General features: G+C 31.8%; 3 protein-coding genes and 1 long non-coding RNA gene across 6 annotated transcripts in view; 2 read left to right on the plus strand and 2 right to left on the minus strand.

Annotated features, from left to right (window-relative positions):
• The window catches only part of Rpn3 (regulatory particle non-ATPase 3), a 74,039-nt gene extending 73,591 nt beyond the window's left edge, over nucleotides 1-448 (minus strand). Inside the window, exon 1 of the mRNA XM_074111979.1 lies at nucleotides 445-448. The gene's annotated coding sequence lies outside the window, so the exon portion shown is untranslated. The remainder of the gene's footprint in view (nucleotides 1-444) is intronic.
• The window catches only part of LOC139992540 (mitogen-activated protein kinase kinase kinase 7), a 207,495-nt gene that overhangs the window by 10,259 nt on the left and 182,922 nt on the right, over nucleotides 1-14,314 (plus strand). The window lies entirely within an intron of this gene.
• LOC139992548 (putative sodium-coupled neutral amino acid transporter 11) lies at nucleotides 595-9,520 on the plus strand. 3 transcript variants are annotated; one of them, XM_072013479.2, is made up of 7 exons: nucleotides 595-735; nucleotides 2,764-2,817; nucleotides 3,619-3,706; nucleotides 4,875-5,084; nucleotides 5,863-6,115; nucleotides 6,328-6,676; nucleotides 8,343-9,520. In XM_072013479.2, exons 1-7 carry the CDS (start codon nucleotides 676-678, stop codon nucleotides 8,775-8,777), a joined length of 1,449 nt encoding a protein of 482 aa, XP_071869580.1. In that variant the 5' UTR covers nucleotides 595-675; the 3' UTR covers nucleotides 8,778-9,520. The 3 variants fall into 3 exon arrangements, with proteins under 3 accessions (XP_071869580.1, XP_071869581.1, XP_071869582.1); XM_072013480.1 differs by lacking the exon at nucleotides 595-735 and adding an exon at nucleotides 769-923; XM_072013481.1 differs by lacking the exons at nucleotides 595-735; nucleotides 2,764-2,817; nucleotides 3,619-3,706 and adding an exon at nucleotides 4,668-4,874 and having other exon boundaries at nucleotides 4,975-5,084.
• On the minus strand, nucleotides 8,217-8,891 carry LOC139992578 (uncharacterized). The gene is made up of 2 exons (XR_011801144.1): nucleotides 8,762-8,891; nucleotides 8,217-8,683 (listed from the first exon to the last, which is right to left on the minus strand). It is a non-coding gene; the product is annotated as an uncharacterized lncRNA (long non-coding RNA).

Consider the following 14,314-nt stretch of genomic DNA (forward strand, 5'->3'; position numbering starts at 1 on the left):
ACTGTAATTACATGAATCATGTTATCGTGGATAAAACCAGCGCGTCGTCAGTAGTGAAAACAATTCGACTATAATATAAATCATCAACTAACGTCGCTTCTGAAATATCTCTGCATTTTAGTCCAAACGACCTTTAATTCAGTATTAAATATATATATATATATATAAAAAAAAAAAAAAAAAAAAAAAAAAAACACATACACACACATTCCTCAGCATTATAGCGACAATTTATATACATAACATGTACAATTTATATCTCAACGCGAATTTCGCCAAAGACTTAGCGTTTTGTCGTACGTGTTGCAGTGTGTTTCCGTTCGACTTAATCCCATAGATCGAGTTTACAGTCCCAAAGGGTTGGTTGAAGGGAACCGTGTGCGGAGGCGGGGGGAAAAATTGAGGGGGAGGACAATAACGAAGACAACGGCGGACCTCGATAACGCAGAAAAACAGGAACGTGTGCAATGCGCACGCACCCATCGCAACCACTGTATGTACATGCCGCTGGAGGGGTTGTAACGGGGAGGTGAAAACGGAAGCTCGGTTAGATAGGAAGGGTGCAGTCGCCTCAGACGTCTGCTCGATCCTACTCTCACGTTGAACCTTCCCTTTAAGCTTTCCGTTTATTCTCGTTTCCACCTTCGATTCTTCCGCTTTCAACAAAATCCCGCGATGGCTTTGGACGCTAACGAGAAGAGCTATATCCTGGACGCGAGGAACAACTACGAGGACGTAAGTAAAAATCACGATTTCTACGACCTGACCGTGAATCACTGTTATTTTCTTTGTTAGTTCCTCGGAGAACACGGTGACGTATGTAGACAATGCGTTGTTCGAGTAGTGTTTCTTCGCCGTGAGCTAACACTGTCATTTAAATTATTACGAACATTGCAGAGGAATACGGATAGGTGTAGTAACTGGTAGGATTTCGCATAATCCGGTTTGTTTGAAGTGGCTAGCGCGACTAGTTTCGGATTTGTAACTTGATTTGGACGGTGAATTTGCGCGAATCGAAGTGATTTCTGTCGTTTCGGTTGTAATTGAATCGAAGTGAATATGTGAAACGCGATGGTGGTTGAGTTTTCGAATAGATCGCAAGTTCGGAAAACGATGTTTGTCTCGCTGTAATCGTGCTATTCGTAAGACGTACCTGCTCATCGTTAATTTCCGAGTATCGGAGGATGTGATTGAAAATTTGGCCTCGTAATTTAGATTCAAGTAAAGTTTCGTGATCTCCTTGTTATTTAGAGATCGGTCGTTAAAGTGAAGTGGAAGTTAAACGCAAATCTGAAGTAAAAAGGTTTTGAAGTGATTCGTGAAAAATGATTTTACAGATTCTTTCTGACGAATTTATTTTTCAAAATTGTAACTATTTAAAGCAAAGAGAGAGAGAGAGAGAGAGAGAGGGAGAGAGAGGGGGGGGGGGAGAGAGAGAGAGAGAGAGAGAGAGAGACAGACAGACAGACAGACAGACAGAGAGGGAGAGATGTAGTTTTTTGATTCAAAGATATTCTTAGTGTTATCGTGACAAAGAGGAAAAATCTATAACTCATCGGATATACATCTACGCGTTCTTTTTTCTACGTATCTCTTTATTATCATTTCTTTTACTGTCTGTACGTGCTATATTGAAATTATTTTCAGAAATTATTACTCTTTATGTCCATGCTTTTAAATATCCTGCGGTAGTATTTTCTGAATGCCTCGAGATATTATCCTATTTACGTAGTAATCGAGAATGTATAGATAGATGGAGGCCCGAATGGATATAAAATCTCGACGAATAAACGCGAGAAAATCAATTCTATTTAATTTATATATTATATTATATTAATTATGAAATTTCATAAGAAACTTCTTTTATGTTAAATTATGATAAATTAATGTATTTAATACTAATTTAACTTAACTTCTCTGATAACGCGTAGAGTTATAGTTTCTCTGAACTAAAAGTTTAATTCACAACACCATGAATTAACTTCAATCGTATCAGAAACGTCGTCAGTTGCACAAATCTTATTACTACGTACATCCATACAATATGTGTCTACGGGGTGGGGCATGTAAATGGGACAATTTCAATATTTCTATTACTCGTAACATTTATAAACAATAATATTCGGAATAACACTATCAAACGGTAAGTATGGAACAATATATTTGATTATAGCGATACTTTCACTATTTTCAATATATATATTTATACCTCTTTAATTTTATTAAATTATGACGAGTTTAATAAACCATAATAATATTATGAATTAAATGTATCAATCGAGAAGATTACAAATTTCGTAAATTTTTCATCCTTAAAAATCGAAAAATTTTAGTCTCTGGTAGTACTGCCTAATATGAAGATTATCGAAATTTGATCGTTTTTCGTGTTTGAAAATTTCGTTTGTATCATTAGTAATGTTTAATTAATAAATTATGTAAACGCGATAAGATAGCAATATAATATAGTAACTAAGCTCTCGATGTAAAAGATATAGAGTAGCGTAAAAGATATAGAGTGAGAAGCTGGGAATAAGAATGCAACAACCTCTTTGTAATACGCTATCGGCCAAAAGCACAAATAAATTATTATTATTACCATTATTATCATTCGTTTATATGACAAATATAACGTGATCGAATAAAAGAAAGGTAAAAATAAAAAGAGGAGAACATTGTTCCAAAGAATGTAATTTTACGCCTAATGATTTTATCGTGATTAATATTCGGAAGTGAACCTTGCTATTAATATTGGCTTTAAAATAGGGTGGCAGTCTGGGTTCGGAGGAATCTTACGACGACATGCGACAACTTGTCGGGGTAAGAAATACAGCTAATTAACTAGATTTTATATTCGATCGATCGTAGTTTATGCCAGAGTTAAATAAGCGTATGCATGAATTTTGCATGAAATATTTTATCCTCTCGCCAATTTTCGTTTTGTTACAATCAATATCTGGGATTGATATTTCGTAATTGTATGAAATTAAATATATAATACGAAGAATAGAAAATAAAGAATTTCGTCGATTACCATGATCATTAATTCAAATTGGAACGTTGAAAATCGAACAGTGGATTTCAATCATTCTGAATGAGATCGGACTACAATATGATATTTCTCTATATATGTATAATATAAATTCCTATCGAGCGAATATTCCACCGGTCGGGCATCATGCTAACAGAATATTTTATTATTAAAATGTCTATTCGCATAATGTTTTCAACGCAAAGATATTCTATGCAAATTTGATTTTAGTTATTACTAATATATAATTTTTATAGTAACACACGTATATACGAATATTAGATAGTTGAAAGCTTGGACGTGGTAAATCAAAGGATTTACAATTTATCAGATCTTTCGACGAACGATTCGATCTTTTTCTCTTGCCTCAAATAACAAGAATTTTATTAAATTAAATCAGTAATTATAGATTTCTGTGCTTGATTAATACGAATACTTCGACAAGAAACTTTTTCACTTATTTTCTTTTATCACTGTATGCTCTTTGATATAACTAATTCTTGTTAAATCATATTCTACTCTTATTATTTTTCTTTCTTCCTCTAATTTATTTTATTTCTTGTTGATATAAATGAGATATAATTTTATAGGAAAAGAACGAAGAATCTGGAAAATTCAGTAGTCTACCCCTGGCCAGTTTTAATTTCATCAATTCCATCATTGGCAGTGGTGTTATTGGTAATTCGAATATACGATATAATTTAAAAAATCCTTCAACACCGAATTATAAAATGTAGAAATTTTTAATATATGTTTATCTATCTATCTATCTATATATCAGATTAAGAAAAATTCGTCATTGTAATTGAATGTAATACAATTATATGAAATATATTCGTTTTATTTACACATGTCAATTTATGTAGAATAAAAAGCGGTTGTGTGTAAAATTCCAAGTATGTATCTTAATATCTAGTCGACACTTCTAATTAGTGATTCCTTTCTGCAAAATTTTAATGGCTTCCTCATCTTTATCGAGCATCTCGCGTTATTTAGCTATTCCCATATATAACTTTATATCTCAACTTATCTTTGTTTGTAAATTAAAAATGAGATATATTTTATGCAAAAAGGCAAACGTATAAAAGTATTCGTTTATATGTACATAGGAGATTATAGGTTTGCATACGAAGGCTTTGGTTTGCATCAGGAACCTTGGCCTTCTTTAAATTTTGGGATTCGTATCAGTTTTATCTTTTTCAGGGAGAATCTGTTGGCTCGATGCCTACTCCCTTTGGATCATCTCGTATCGGACGAATGATTCATCAGGGATCTCCTATTTATGTAACCATCGTGTTCACTCGGTTAACACGTTATGGGATCGAAAACGATTTATACATAGATAATGGTTTAACAGTGATCTCATTTATTAATTAATAATAATCACAGTGAATCGACGAGTTGCAAGTTGGAAATTACGAACGCTTCGTTTATAATCTTTAGTTTATAATTTTGTTGTCATATAAACAGACGATTCGTAATTTAGAAAATTTATTTGTAAAATTTAATTCGTTTTATTGCCAATATTTCGTTTATCGATATTAACAACTTGTACGTTTAAACTTATCAAATTTCTCTAATAATATTAATTTAATTATACAATGTATAAGAAGGTCCTAATATCTATCCTATCCTAAATCTTTGCAAATAATACCGATAGCTACGAAGATATATTTCACCATCTGTTATGTATTTATATTGCAGCATCGTTACGATAAAAATTACTACTAATTTTATTTTTTAAGAGACAAAGTAAAGATTGTTTCGGTGTTTAAGGAGTAACAATTATTTCGAATCGCATGAAGAAACGAAAGAAGGAGGAAACATTGATTAATACAATTTCCAGGTATACCCTACGCTCTTCACCAGGCTGGATTTGGCCTCGGGATAGTATTATTAATACTAGTAGCAGGCCTCACTGATTACTCTTTAATTTTAATGATTAGGAGTGGAAACATTTGCGGTGAAATGAGTTACCAGGGTTTAATGAGAGCCAGTTTCGGTCGTACAGGATTCTATATTCTTACGACTCTGCAGTTCATTTATCCATTCATAGGTATATACATCTTTTATAACCGCAAGATAGTAGTCGTAATAACGATTAATCCTACTATTCTCCTCGCTTCTTCTTCAATATCATATCTTCTTTTCAAATTTTGTGATACATTTTGAAAAATTACACATTGACGAAAGATAGTAAAGTGTTTATATATCGTATACTAAAACGAAACATTCAAACGTTATCTTACGTTTCGATCCCGCCGCGGTTTTCAAATTTTATGATTTAATCTCGCTTCAGTTTCAACCCTGAAAGAAGACTTTTAATTTCTAAATTTAATTGTTCACAAATTAAAGAAATTTTGTAACCGTAGAGAAAGTATAATTTGGTCGAAAATGATTTTCATATTCAGTCATACCGTAGATTCTTGGAGGATAACAGGGTTTTAATCGTTTATTGCGAGAATTAAAATCGCGATTGCGAGTCTTTTCTATTAATAAATATTACAAATTAAATCATCGACCTATTTTATTACCTAGAATTATCTGAAACACGTATTATCTATTATGTTCCACAATTATATGTAGATATCAAAGTTTCAAGTAAAGAAAAAGAGAAAAAATAAGTAAAACAAATAAGTTTGAGGTAAAGAAAAAAGAAAAAGAAAGAAGTTTGGTGAACTTTCTGAAGCAGGTGTCTGAATCAAAGCAACGTATCGGAAAATACTCGCTTTCGCGCACCATTGAAGCTCGTTTGGAGAACTTTGGAGTGCAGCGGCACTTGTATATAAGAGGCCACCATTCGTACAGTAACTTATTCGTCTTTTCCTTTTCAGCGATGGTCTCTTATAACGTTGTTGTCGGCGACACGGTGACGAAAGTGCTAATAAGGGTAACAGGGATGAGCGAGACAAGCATTTTCGCTCATCGTCAAGTGGTTGTCTTGTTCGCGACCGTTTGCATCACTATACCGCTGTGTCTTTATAGAAATGTTGCTCGTTTGGCCAAGATCTCGTTTCTTTCGTTGGTCTGCGTTGGTTTCATTCTATTGGCTATTTTAATTCGGATGGGTACGATGTCAGCAATTGTGTGAGTGATCTTTTAAATTTCCTTCCTCTTTTTTCAAAATTCTCTTTCAAAATTTTCCATTACGTTGATTCAACATTACGTTGATTTGCTGTGCAATATTATCGCCCGGTTTTTTTCTATCTCCTTCTTTTCTTCCTTTTCTATTAGCGATAAATAACGATAAACGACGACAATCCCTAGGCAATTAAACGTGGAATCGATTCGATTTTCAGGCCAAGCCAAGAGGATAGTTGGCGATTCGCGAATTTCCCCGGCATTATTCCATCCGTTGGAATTATGGCATTCGCCTTTATGTGCCACCATAATACATTCCTTATCTACGAGTCTATAGAAAGGGCTACTCAACAAAAGTGGGACATCGTCACCCATTGGTCGCTCTTCACTTCCTTCGTGATCGCAACAGCTTTTGGAATCATCGGATATGCCACGTTTACCGCGTACGTTCAGGGTGATCTTATGGAAAATTATTGCTGGGACGATGATCTCATGAACTTTGCCAGAGTCATGTTCAGCGGGACTATTCTACTTACTTTTCCCATTGAATGCTTCGTCACAAGAGAGGTGAGTTACCTTAATTTTGGCAATATCTTTTCTTAAGTTCTAGACCAGTATTGAAATTCTTTGAGAATTATTCGTGTTATATGTTCACTTTTTCCTTCGATATTACAAAATATTTCAAGGCTCTTTGTGCCTTTTCTAAATGCTGAAAATTAATATTTCGCGATTAGACAACTACATTAAATTATTCATATTGTATACTTTATCAATAAAACATAGAATATCATCTTAAAGACTCCTCGTTGTAAAAACCTATCGTAAAATTAATCTTTAGATATTAAATCTAATAGCGAAATAACTGTACTTGCTTTGGATTTGAATTACTACAAAAATTACTACCAAAATTTACTTAAAAAATTAATATTTAGCGATAAACCAACTCTATTTTCTTTGTATTCGAGTGTTAAGAGACTTTTAGAGATTTACCTCCAGCATCGAATGAGTTTTATTAATTAGGACAATTTCCCATTTCGTTCCCATTAAATTCACAACAAGGTAAGACGATAGACGCGAAAATTCCGTCGTAAATGAAAATGGCACGGGTGTAAAAAAGATTACGGCGTAATATTGGAATGTCGTGAATAATGGAAAGTGAATCGTGGAAAAGGAGGTGGAGAAACGTGAATAAAGAAACTAGGTAAATTGAATTGCACGTCAAGAATATATGATAATAGTCAAAGCATACATATACTAAAGATGTTTGCTAACAACTAATCATAAAATTTATCGCCATATTATCGTTAATGTTTAACTTAACATCAAAGGATAAATTGATTCATAATTGATTAGCGATTTGAAAATTAAAAATTGCAATGCTTCGAAATTGAACAAATTCATTCGATACAAGCTTTTAAATTAAATATTATTGAGTTTTTCTAATAGCTTAAAGTGTTCTACCACCGAAGGTCTACTTATTTAACTATTAATAATCTTTCTCAGTAATAAAAAGACATCAGTGGTAATCCTTTCCCCCAGGGCGTTCACCTCAAGGAGAAGTAGTTACTTGATCGAGATTTACACTGAAGTAACATATATCCTCCAATCAAGTTCTCCTCAACCACTATAAAGGATAAACAAAATTCATAATTTAATGATATCTGTGATCAGAGGTGTTAACGAACTGAATTAATCTTCCTTCGTCATCAAGCATTAATAACAAATAATAAAATTATATCGGGATTCATAAAATATTCACAATTTGGTTTATTGCTCTTTTTATCGATCTCTAGTTTTCGTTGCGTAATTGTACAGCTTCTTTGAAACATTTTCGCATAAATTATTTCTAATTAACTGATATATTTCTATAAATTCTCCTCTTCTTAAAATCTCATTTAAATGTCAATTAAAGCCAGAAAATTATTTGTTGCGCAATGTTAATTATCTCATGAACATGTACAGTTAATTTTGGATTACTCGGGTTGTTTTTCTAATTTTCTATAAAATCTCGCTCCGATTTTCTATAAAAATTAGGATTGGACGGGGAGAGTAAAAAAAAGGAGAAGGATTTAGAGAAATTTTCCATAAATGCACGAATATCCGCCACTATCTAACGATAATACATGGAATCTATTGCCCGTTAAAACGATTATTTAATAAATTTATACAAAAAATTGTATACAAGATTAAAAGTTCGACGTAAGGTCGAAAAATTTGTGAAAATTTGTTCCAGGTAATACTGACAGCGATTAAAGGAACCGATGAGCTCGAAGATCATACTGCATACGTCCCTAACTCCGACCGCAAATACTTGATAATAACTTTGTCGATAGTGGTTGTCGCATACCTGATATCGATGTCAACAGATTGTCTGGGTGTGGTTCTCGAATTGAATGGAATCCTCGCTGCTGTACCTCTAGCTTACGTTCTACCTGGCCTGTGCTACCTCAAACTCGAAGATGGACCAATTCTTTCCTCCAAAAAGCTTCCGGCGCTTGGTTTGATGTCCGCTGGCGTGTTTGCCGCGGTCTCTGGTTTGCTATTGCTGATCCTGAACAACGATACTTCCAGTTCCTGCGTGCATGGACAGGTAATGCCGTATTGTATCGAGGGTATGAATAGCACGAATTTCGATTCAAGCATGAAAAGTACCGTTAGTCCGATATAATCGAGCACGTTCTAATTGGCCGAGGAATTTTCAAAAGCTTTTATTCAAAGCAGATAGCTTTGCGATGCTCGAAGTTGCGGTTTTAATTTCAAGTCAAAGGAATTTCAATTTTCTCTGTCTTTCTTTCTGGTTTCTTTTTGGTTTTTGATTTTGGTAATCGAATGCAACAAGTATGGTATGAAGGAGCATGATAAGTCACGTTTTGTGTTTCTTATGGAAGAGCGATTTTTAAATTCAATATGTTGTCTAGCTCTTCTTTCGTTTGATCTTTGAAATGAGTACGTGTCTTTCTTACTCTTTTATTTATTAAAAAGATTTACCAAAAGAGAAGATACATATATATATATATATTAATAACATTGGTATTAATCAAGTTAAAATAATTTTTTATATAATAATTTCACCTATTTTCAGAAAGCTTACATATTTATATCCATCTATCCATTATTCTCTTCTCCGACCATTTCGTATTAAGATACTCTTTTTTTTAGTCACCAAATGACATAAAAGTCGGAAAATCATCAAAAATAGATTATCTCAATATATTCTTTCCATGTGATCTTCGATCTTCGATCGAAATAGGATAAGGTATAAAATTAGACTGCGGAGATTTATGCAATGTCATGCTTTTTATGAGCAATTATAAAGAAAAAAAGAGATTTATTTTACTCACTAAATATGATAATGAATACTGTACTTTGGGTATTATATGTATACTTATTTTTGAATATCGTGACCATCCTGAGCTTTCTTGCACCTTTAAATTTCCCACAAACGCATAAAAGTCCGCAGTCTGCTTATAGTAAATCACGTTTTAACATTGGTGGAGCATCATTACATTATTGGTAGTAACATTATCATTGTTATCGGAACGGAGGGGAGTAGGATTTTGTTTGATTAAATCGAGAAACGAAAATCAAAAGCTTTCTCTTCCACGGCTAAAATCTACATATGCCGTAGATATTATAGTAATGTAACTACAGAGAAATCTGGGAGGGGGGGGGGGGAATATATCACGCTGAACAAGCGAAAACACGTTGAAAGTTTAAATATGTTATAATACACGATGTACCATGAGTACATTGAAGAGACAACTACTTGTTAAATATATCGGCACTTTATTCTGTGGAATGCGTGAACTTAAATATTTTTTAAATCAGAAAACTATAGACAACATCGTAATATATGATCTTGCTTTGCGCACATTTTGTTTCGGTGTTGCAAAATCATTATTTGTGACGAGATTAATAGAAATCATACCTAGCTCTTCCCTTAATTGATTTTAATAATTTATAATACGAGCCGAGTCAACTGAAACATCTTACGATTAACGATGTTTTAAATCTTTTAATACCATAGAATCATACCTGTTATGTCCCTTTTTTACGGCCTAAAATATTTTTTATCAATATTTAGTTCATGGTATTTTTAATATTTAACATTTAATATTTAATTGTTCGATCTTTCGGTACTAGGTAAAAAAAATCTTAATTTTTCTGAACTTTTTAATCGATAAAACTGTATCTTGTTCTTATAATTATTAAATTATTGATTTGCAAAGTGTTTGGTAGCTGAAATTTACGTGCACCTGGGTGAACATACATACTGATATAAGATACGTACGATTGGTCCGACGAATTCATAAGTAGCTTTATAAATGGCAGGTGTTGCAGTTGATTACAAATGTAGGGATTAAATGGTGGGTGAGAAATTATTTATCCGAGTCGTAATCGTTTCATTCCAAACAGACAACGTATAATCATACCGAAGTCAAAGAGGCTGTTGGACGAATTAATTGCAAATGCTATATTTAATTGCTTGCAGATGAAACACATTATTTAGCCGACGTAGCAGTGTAAGGTGTTCCACAAAATAATAGATTTTCTATTTAAATTTAAAAAGCATATAGTATTTATTGATAAATATAGCTGCCAATAAATTACTATTCATATAGAGCCATGAAACTACTTTCGATTGATTAATTTCATCAAACGACAAGAAATATTTATAGAAAAACTTATTTTGATGAAATGAAAAATTAAAGAAAAAGACAGTAGGTAGGGAGTTAAAGGAATGGAAAAAAAGTATGGCGATAGATCCGATTTCCATGATGGAAAGCATCGAATAGGAAATTCAAGAGAAAATTCTATTCTTTCTTTTTGATGATGAGTTGATATATATATGAATAATGGAACTGAATGCATAATATCGAGAAAAAATATTATTTCCATCGAATATCAACTCTCGATGTAACTAGATATATTGTTTGTCGATCAGAACTATACTCATTATAATTAAATAAATAATATTAATAAGCTGTTGCGACACTATTTTTCGAATCTTTATCATAGCGGCATATTACGAAACAAAGGGTAGAATACCAGGATTTTGTATTAAAAAAAGAAAGAGGAACAATATGATACAATGGTTTTTTCATTCGATATTGCATCGAAAGTATTTTGTAATGTGAGGAAGGATTTACTTAATTGCAAATCATTCTACAGTTTTTTATTTTCTTTTAGACAGTTATTTCTAAACATAGTAAACGCGTCTATAGCGTATACGTATAGTCCATAGTAACACGTTTTCTTTCTTTTTCCATCTCTTCTCTTTTTTTTCTTCTTTTCAATACGAAATCGAACTATATATGTTTCCTGAAAGAGTTTAGTTTTAACATAGGTGAAATATACAAGATATTTCGTAGGATCGGTGCAATTAAAAAAGTAGATATTTGAAAATCTGAAACAAGATAACTTACTGAAGTTTTAAACAACACCCAATTATCTTTACCTTCCTGCTTTCAATATAATTATTCGATAAACATTTAATTTTTATTTTTGCATGCCAATTAAAACAGCATAATCTTTACAATATAAAATATGTGTGTGTGTGTGTGTGTGTGTGCGCGTGTGTGTTATGAAAAATAAAGTCAATTTATGTAATAAAATTTGCAAACAGTTATCTTGTTTTAGATGTATTGTAGAAATGTTTGATTTTTTAATTGCATTAAATCCTAAGAAGTGCAACGTATTAGGCCTAATAGGTATTAACTAATATACACGAAAGAGTATAATTCGCATAGATGGGGGATATAAAACAATCAGAGACCACGATAACGAAAGTATTTATCGAAAACCGATAAAGAATCTAATTATTTAAATTACGCTCCGGTTGAAATCTTTATGCTTATTGTAAAGAGTTCGCGCAAAATCTACCGGGTGTCCGTAAAAATCTGTATTTTGTATATCTGTATATCCTGTATATGTGTGTGTATCTATGTGTATTTATCTCTCTGTCTAACTATACAGAATATATATATGTAACAAAGTATTATTATGATGCAAACGAAAGTATTGTATCTTAGAATATTCCTGTATTTTCTTAAAATAATGTTATTAAAATTTATTATATCATTTTTAATTGTAATCTTCATATATTATATATTAGGCTGTCCGAAAAGTTTCTTTCGTTTTATAAGGAAATAATAGACGCACAATGCTTTTCGTTTTATATTAGTTTATTGAATTATGCACGAACATAATAATAGAAATAGAACGAAATAGATCATACCTAATTCAATGAAATAATATAAAACAGAAATTGTTGATCATCTATTATCACCTTATGAAATGAAAGAAACTTTTCAGACAACCTAATATATTGTAAATGCGACATAATTTCCATTTTCATAGAATATAATATGAAAAATAAATCTATTGTTTCTTTTTATAGTAAAGGAATCTCAATGGATATAATACTTTCATCTATGTTAATACATTAGACCATGAATTTAAAAAATGAGCTCATATTACGACGATATTTTCGATCGTAATTCTACACGAATTTTTTACATTGTTCCGATGGATAGACTCGTTCTTAAAGTAAGGTCCTCAACTTTTATTAATACTTCATATAGATATAGAAATGTATCAGCAAAAGTGTGTAAAACTTTAGGAAACCGTGTATATATTAAAAAACCAAAGTTTCAAGAACTATAAAGTTCGTGTAACAATTAGAAATTCTTGAAACTTAAGAAACTTCTGGAAAGTTATAAAATAGGTAAAATTCGCCAAAAATAGATGCTATATATATATCTGCCGAGAATTATAAGAAAAACTTTGAAATATGCTAAAATTCTTAAAATTATCTTTCATCTGGAGAACATCTTTTAATCAATTTAATCAATTTTTTATTTCTTAGAAAAATCACGAGGTATTCTAATTACATTAAAGTAAAAATTTTGACACTTTCTCGAGTTTTCTCATTTCTTCTTATGCTTTTACCTACATTTTGTAAAAGTTGGATTTCTTTAGTTTTCAAATAGTTCTTCGAAATTAAAAGGATCCATTAAGATTTTGGCAAAATAGAATATGTAAGAAAGTAGAAGCACTGTAATTAAAAATATAATACGTACTACTAACTCGCTAACAAAATAGAAGCTATATAATGCACAAGCAAGTTAAATTATATTCTACGGACACCCGGTATTTTTTTTATGTAATCGAAAGAGTATATAAGATTAAAAGTTGAACATGAGCTATGTGAAACAACAACAACAAGCAGCAGCAACAACAAACAGAAACAGTCATTATTGACAATCGCGTATTACAGACCAAGAACTACAAAAAAGAAAGACATAAGCAAGAAATGATAATTTGAATTCGTCAGATGGATTCCGTAGAGAATGTGTAAAAAAAGAAAGAAACCGTAGAAAGAAAATTAAGATATTCGAGAAGATACAACAGGTTCCTAATTCTCTTCTTAAATCGCAGTCTTTCGTTTACAATCATGATCATACTTTTCTATGATTGCTTCTCTCTATTTGCATAAAAAGAAACAAATAAATTTTTACACGCATCATCTATTTTTCAATCACTTATTTCTACGATTATACTGTACAAAATTAAATCTAACTAATGTTCAAACAGAGCCACCTATCGAGGAAAGAAACTCAAGTCTATTTTAAACGAAATATTTTCCAATCGGTTTAAATACTTTAATCGATTAATACACAATTACTCTATTACGATTTATAAGTTTTGCACATGTTCGTTTTTTAAGACTATTGCCATTTCTTCCGAAGGAAATTCCCTTTTCTAATGTTTGAATATTTATTAATCGCGTAAAGAATGCACAAAACTGGAAAAAGATTGCACTGAATATATTGTATATAGCCAATATTGTTTCTTCTGATATAAGGATATAGTGCAATAATCTATTGTGATCTAACCCGTTAGATATAGAATCTTTCTTGGAATGTATATTTTTTCCTTGGAGAAACTGCTGCGACGACCTTTCAAAAAACAGATGCTTTATTTTTAAAAACAACAAAGAGATATTTATTATTGTTCACACAACTATATGGATATATAGAGATATGTATGTATGTATGTATGTATGTATGTATATATTGCAATCTAACGGGTTATGAACGATGTTAATAACATACCTAAGATTGTTCTATCATTCGTACGAACTGTTTATCGTTGAGCAAATGGAAACTTCCATCTCATCGAAACCAGGACGAGTGATTACTC

The sequence above is a fragment of the Bombus fervidus genome, chromosome 11, assembly GCF_041682495.2.
Source record: "Bombus fervidus isolate BK054 chromosome 11, iyBomFerv1, whole genome shotgun sequence".
NCBI classification, from domain to species: Eukaryota; Metazoa; Arthropoda; class Insecta; order Hymenoptera; family Apidae; genus Bombus; species Bombus fervidus.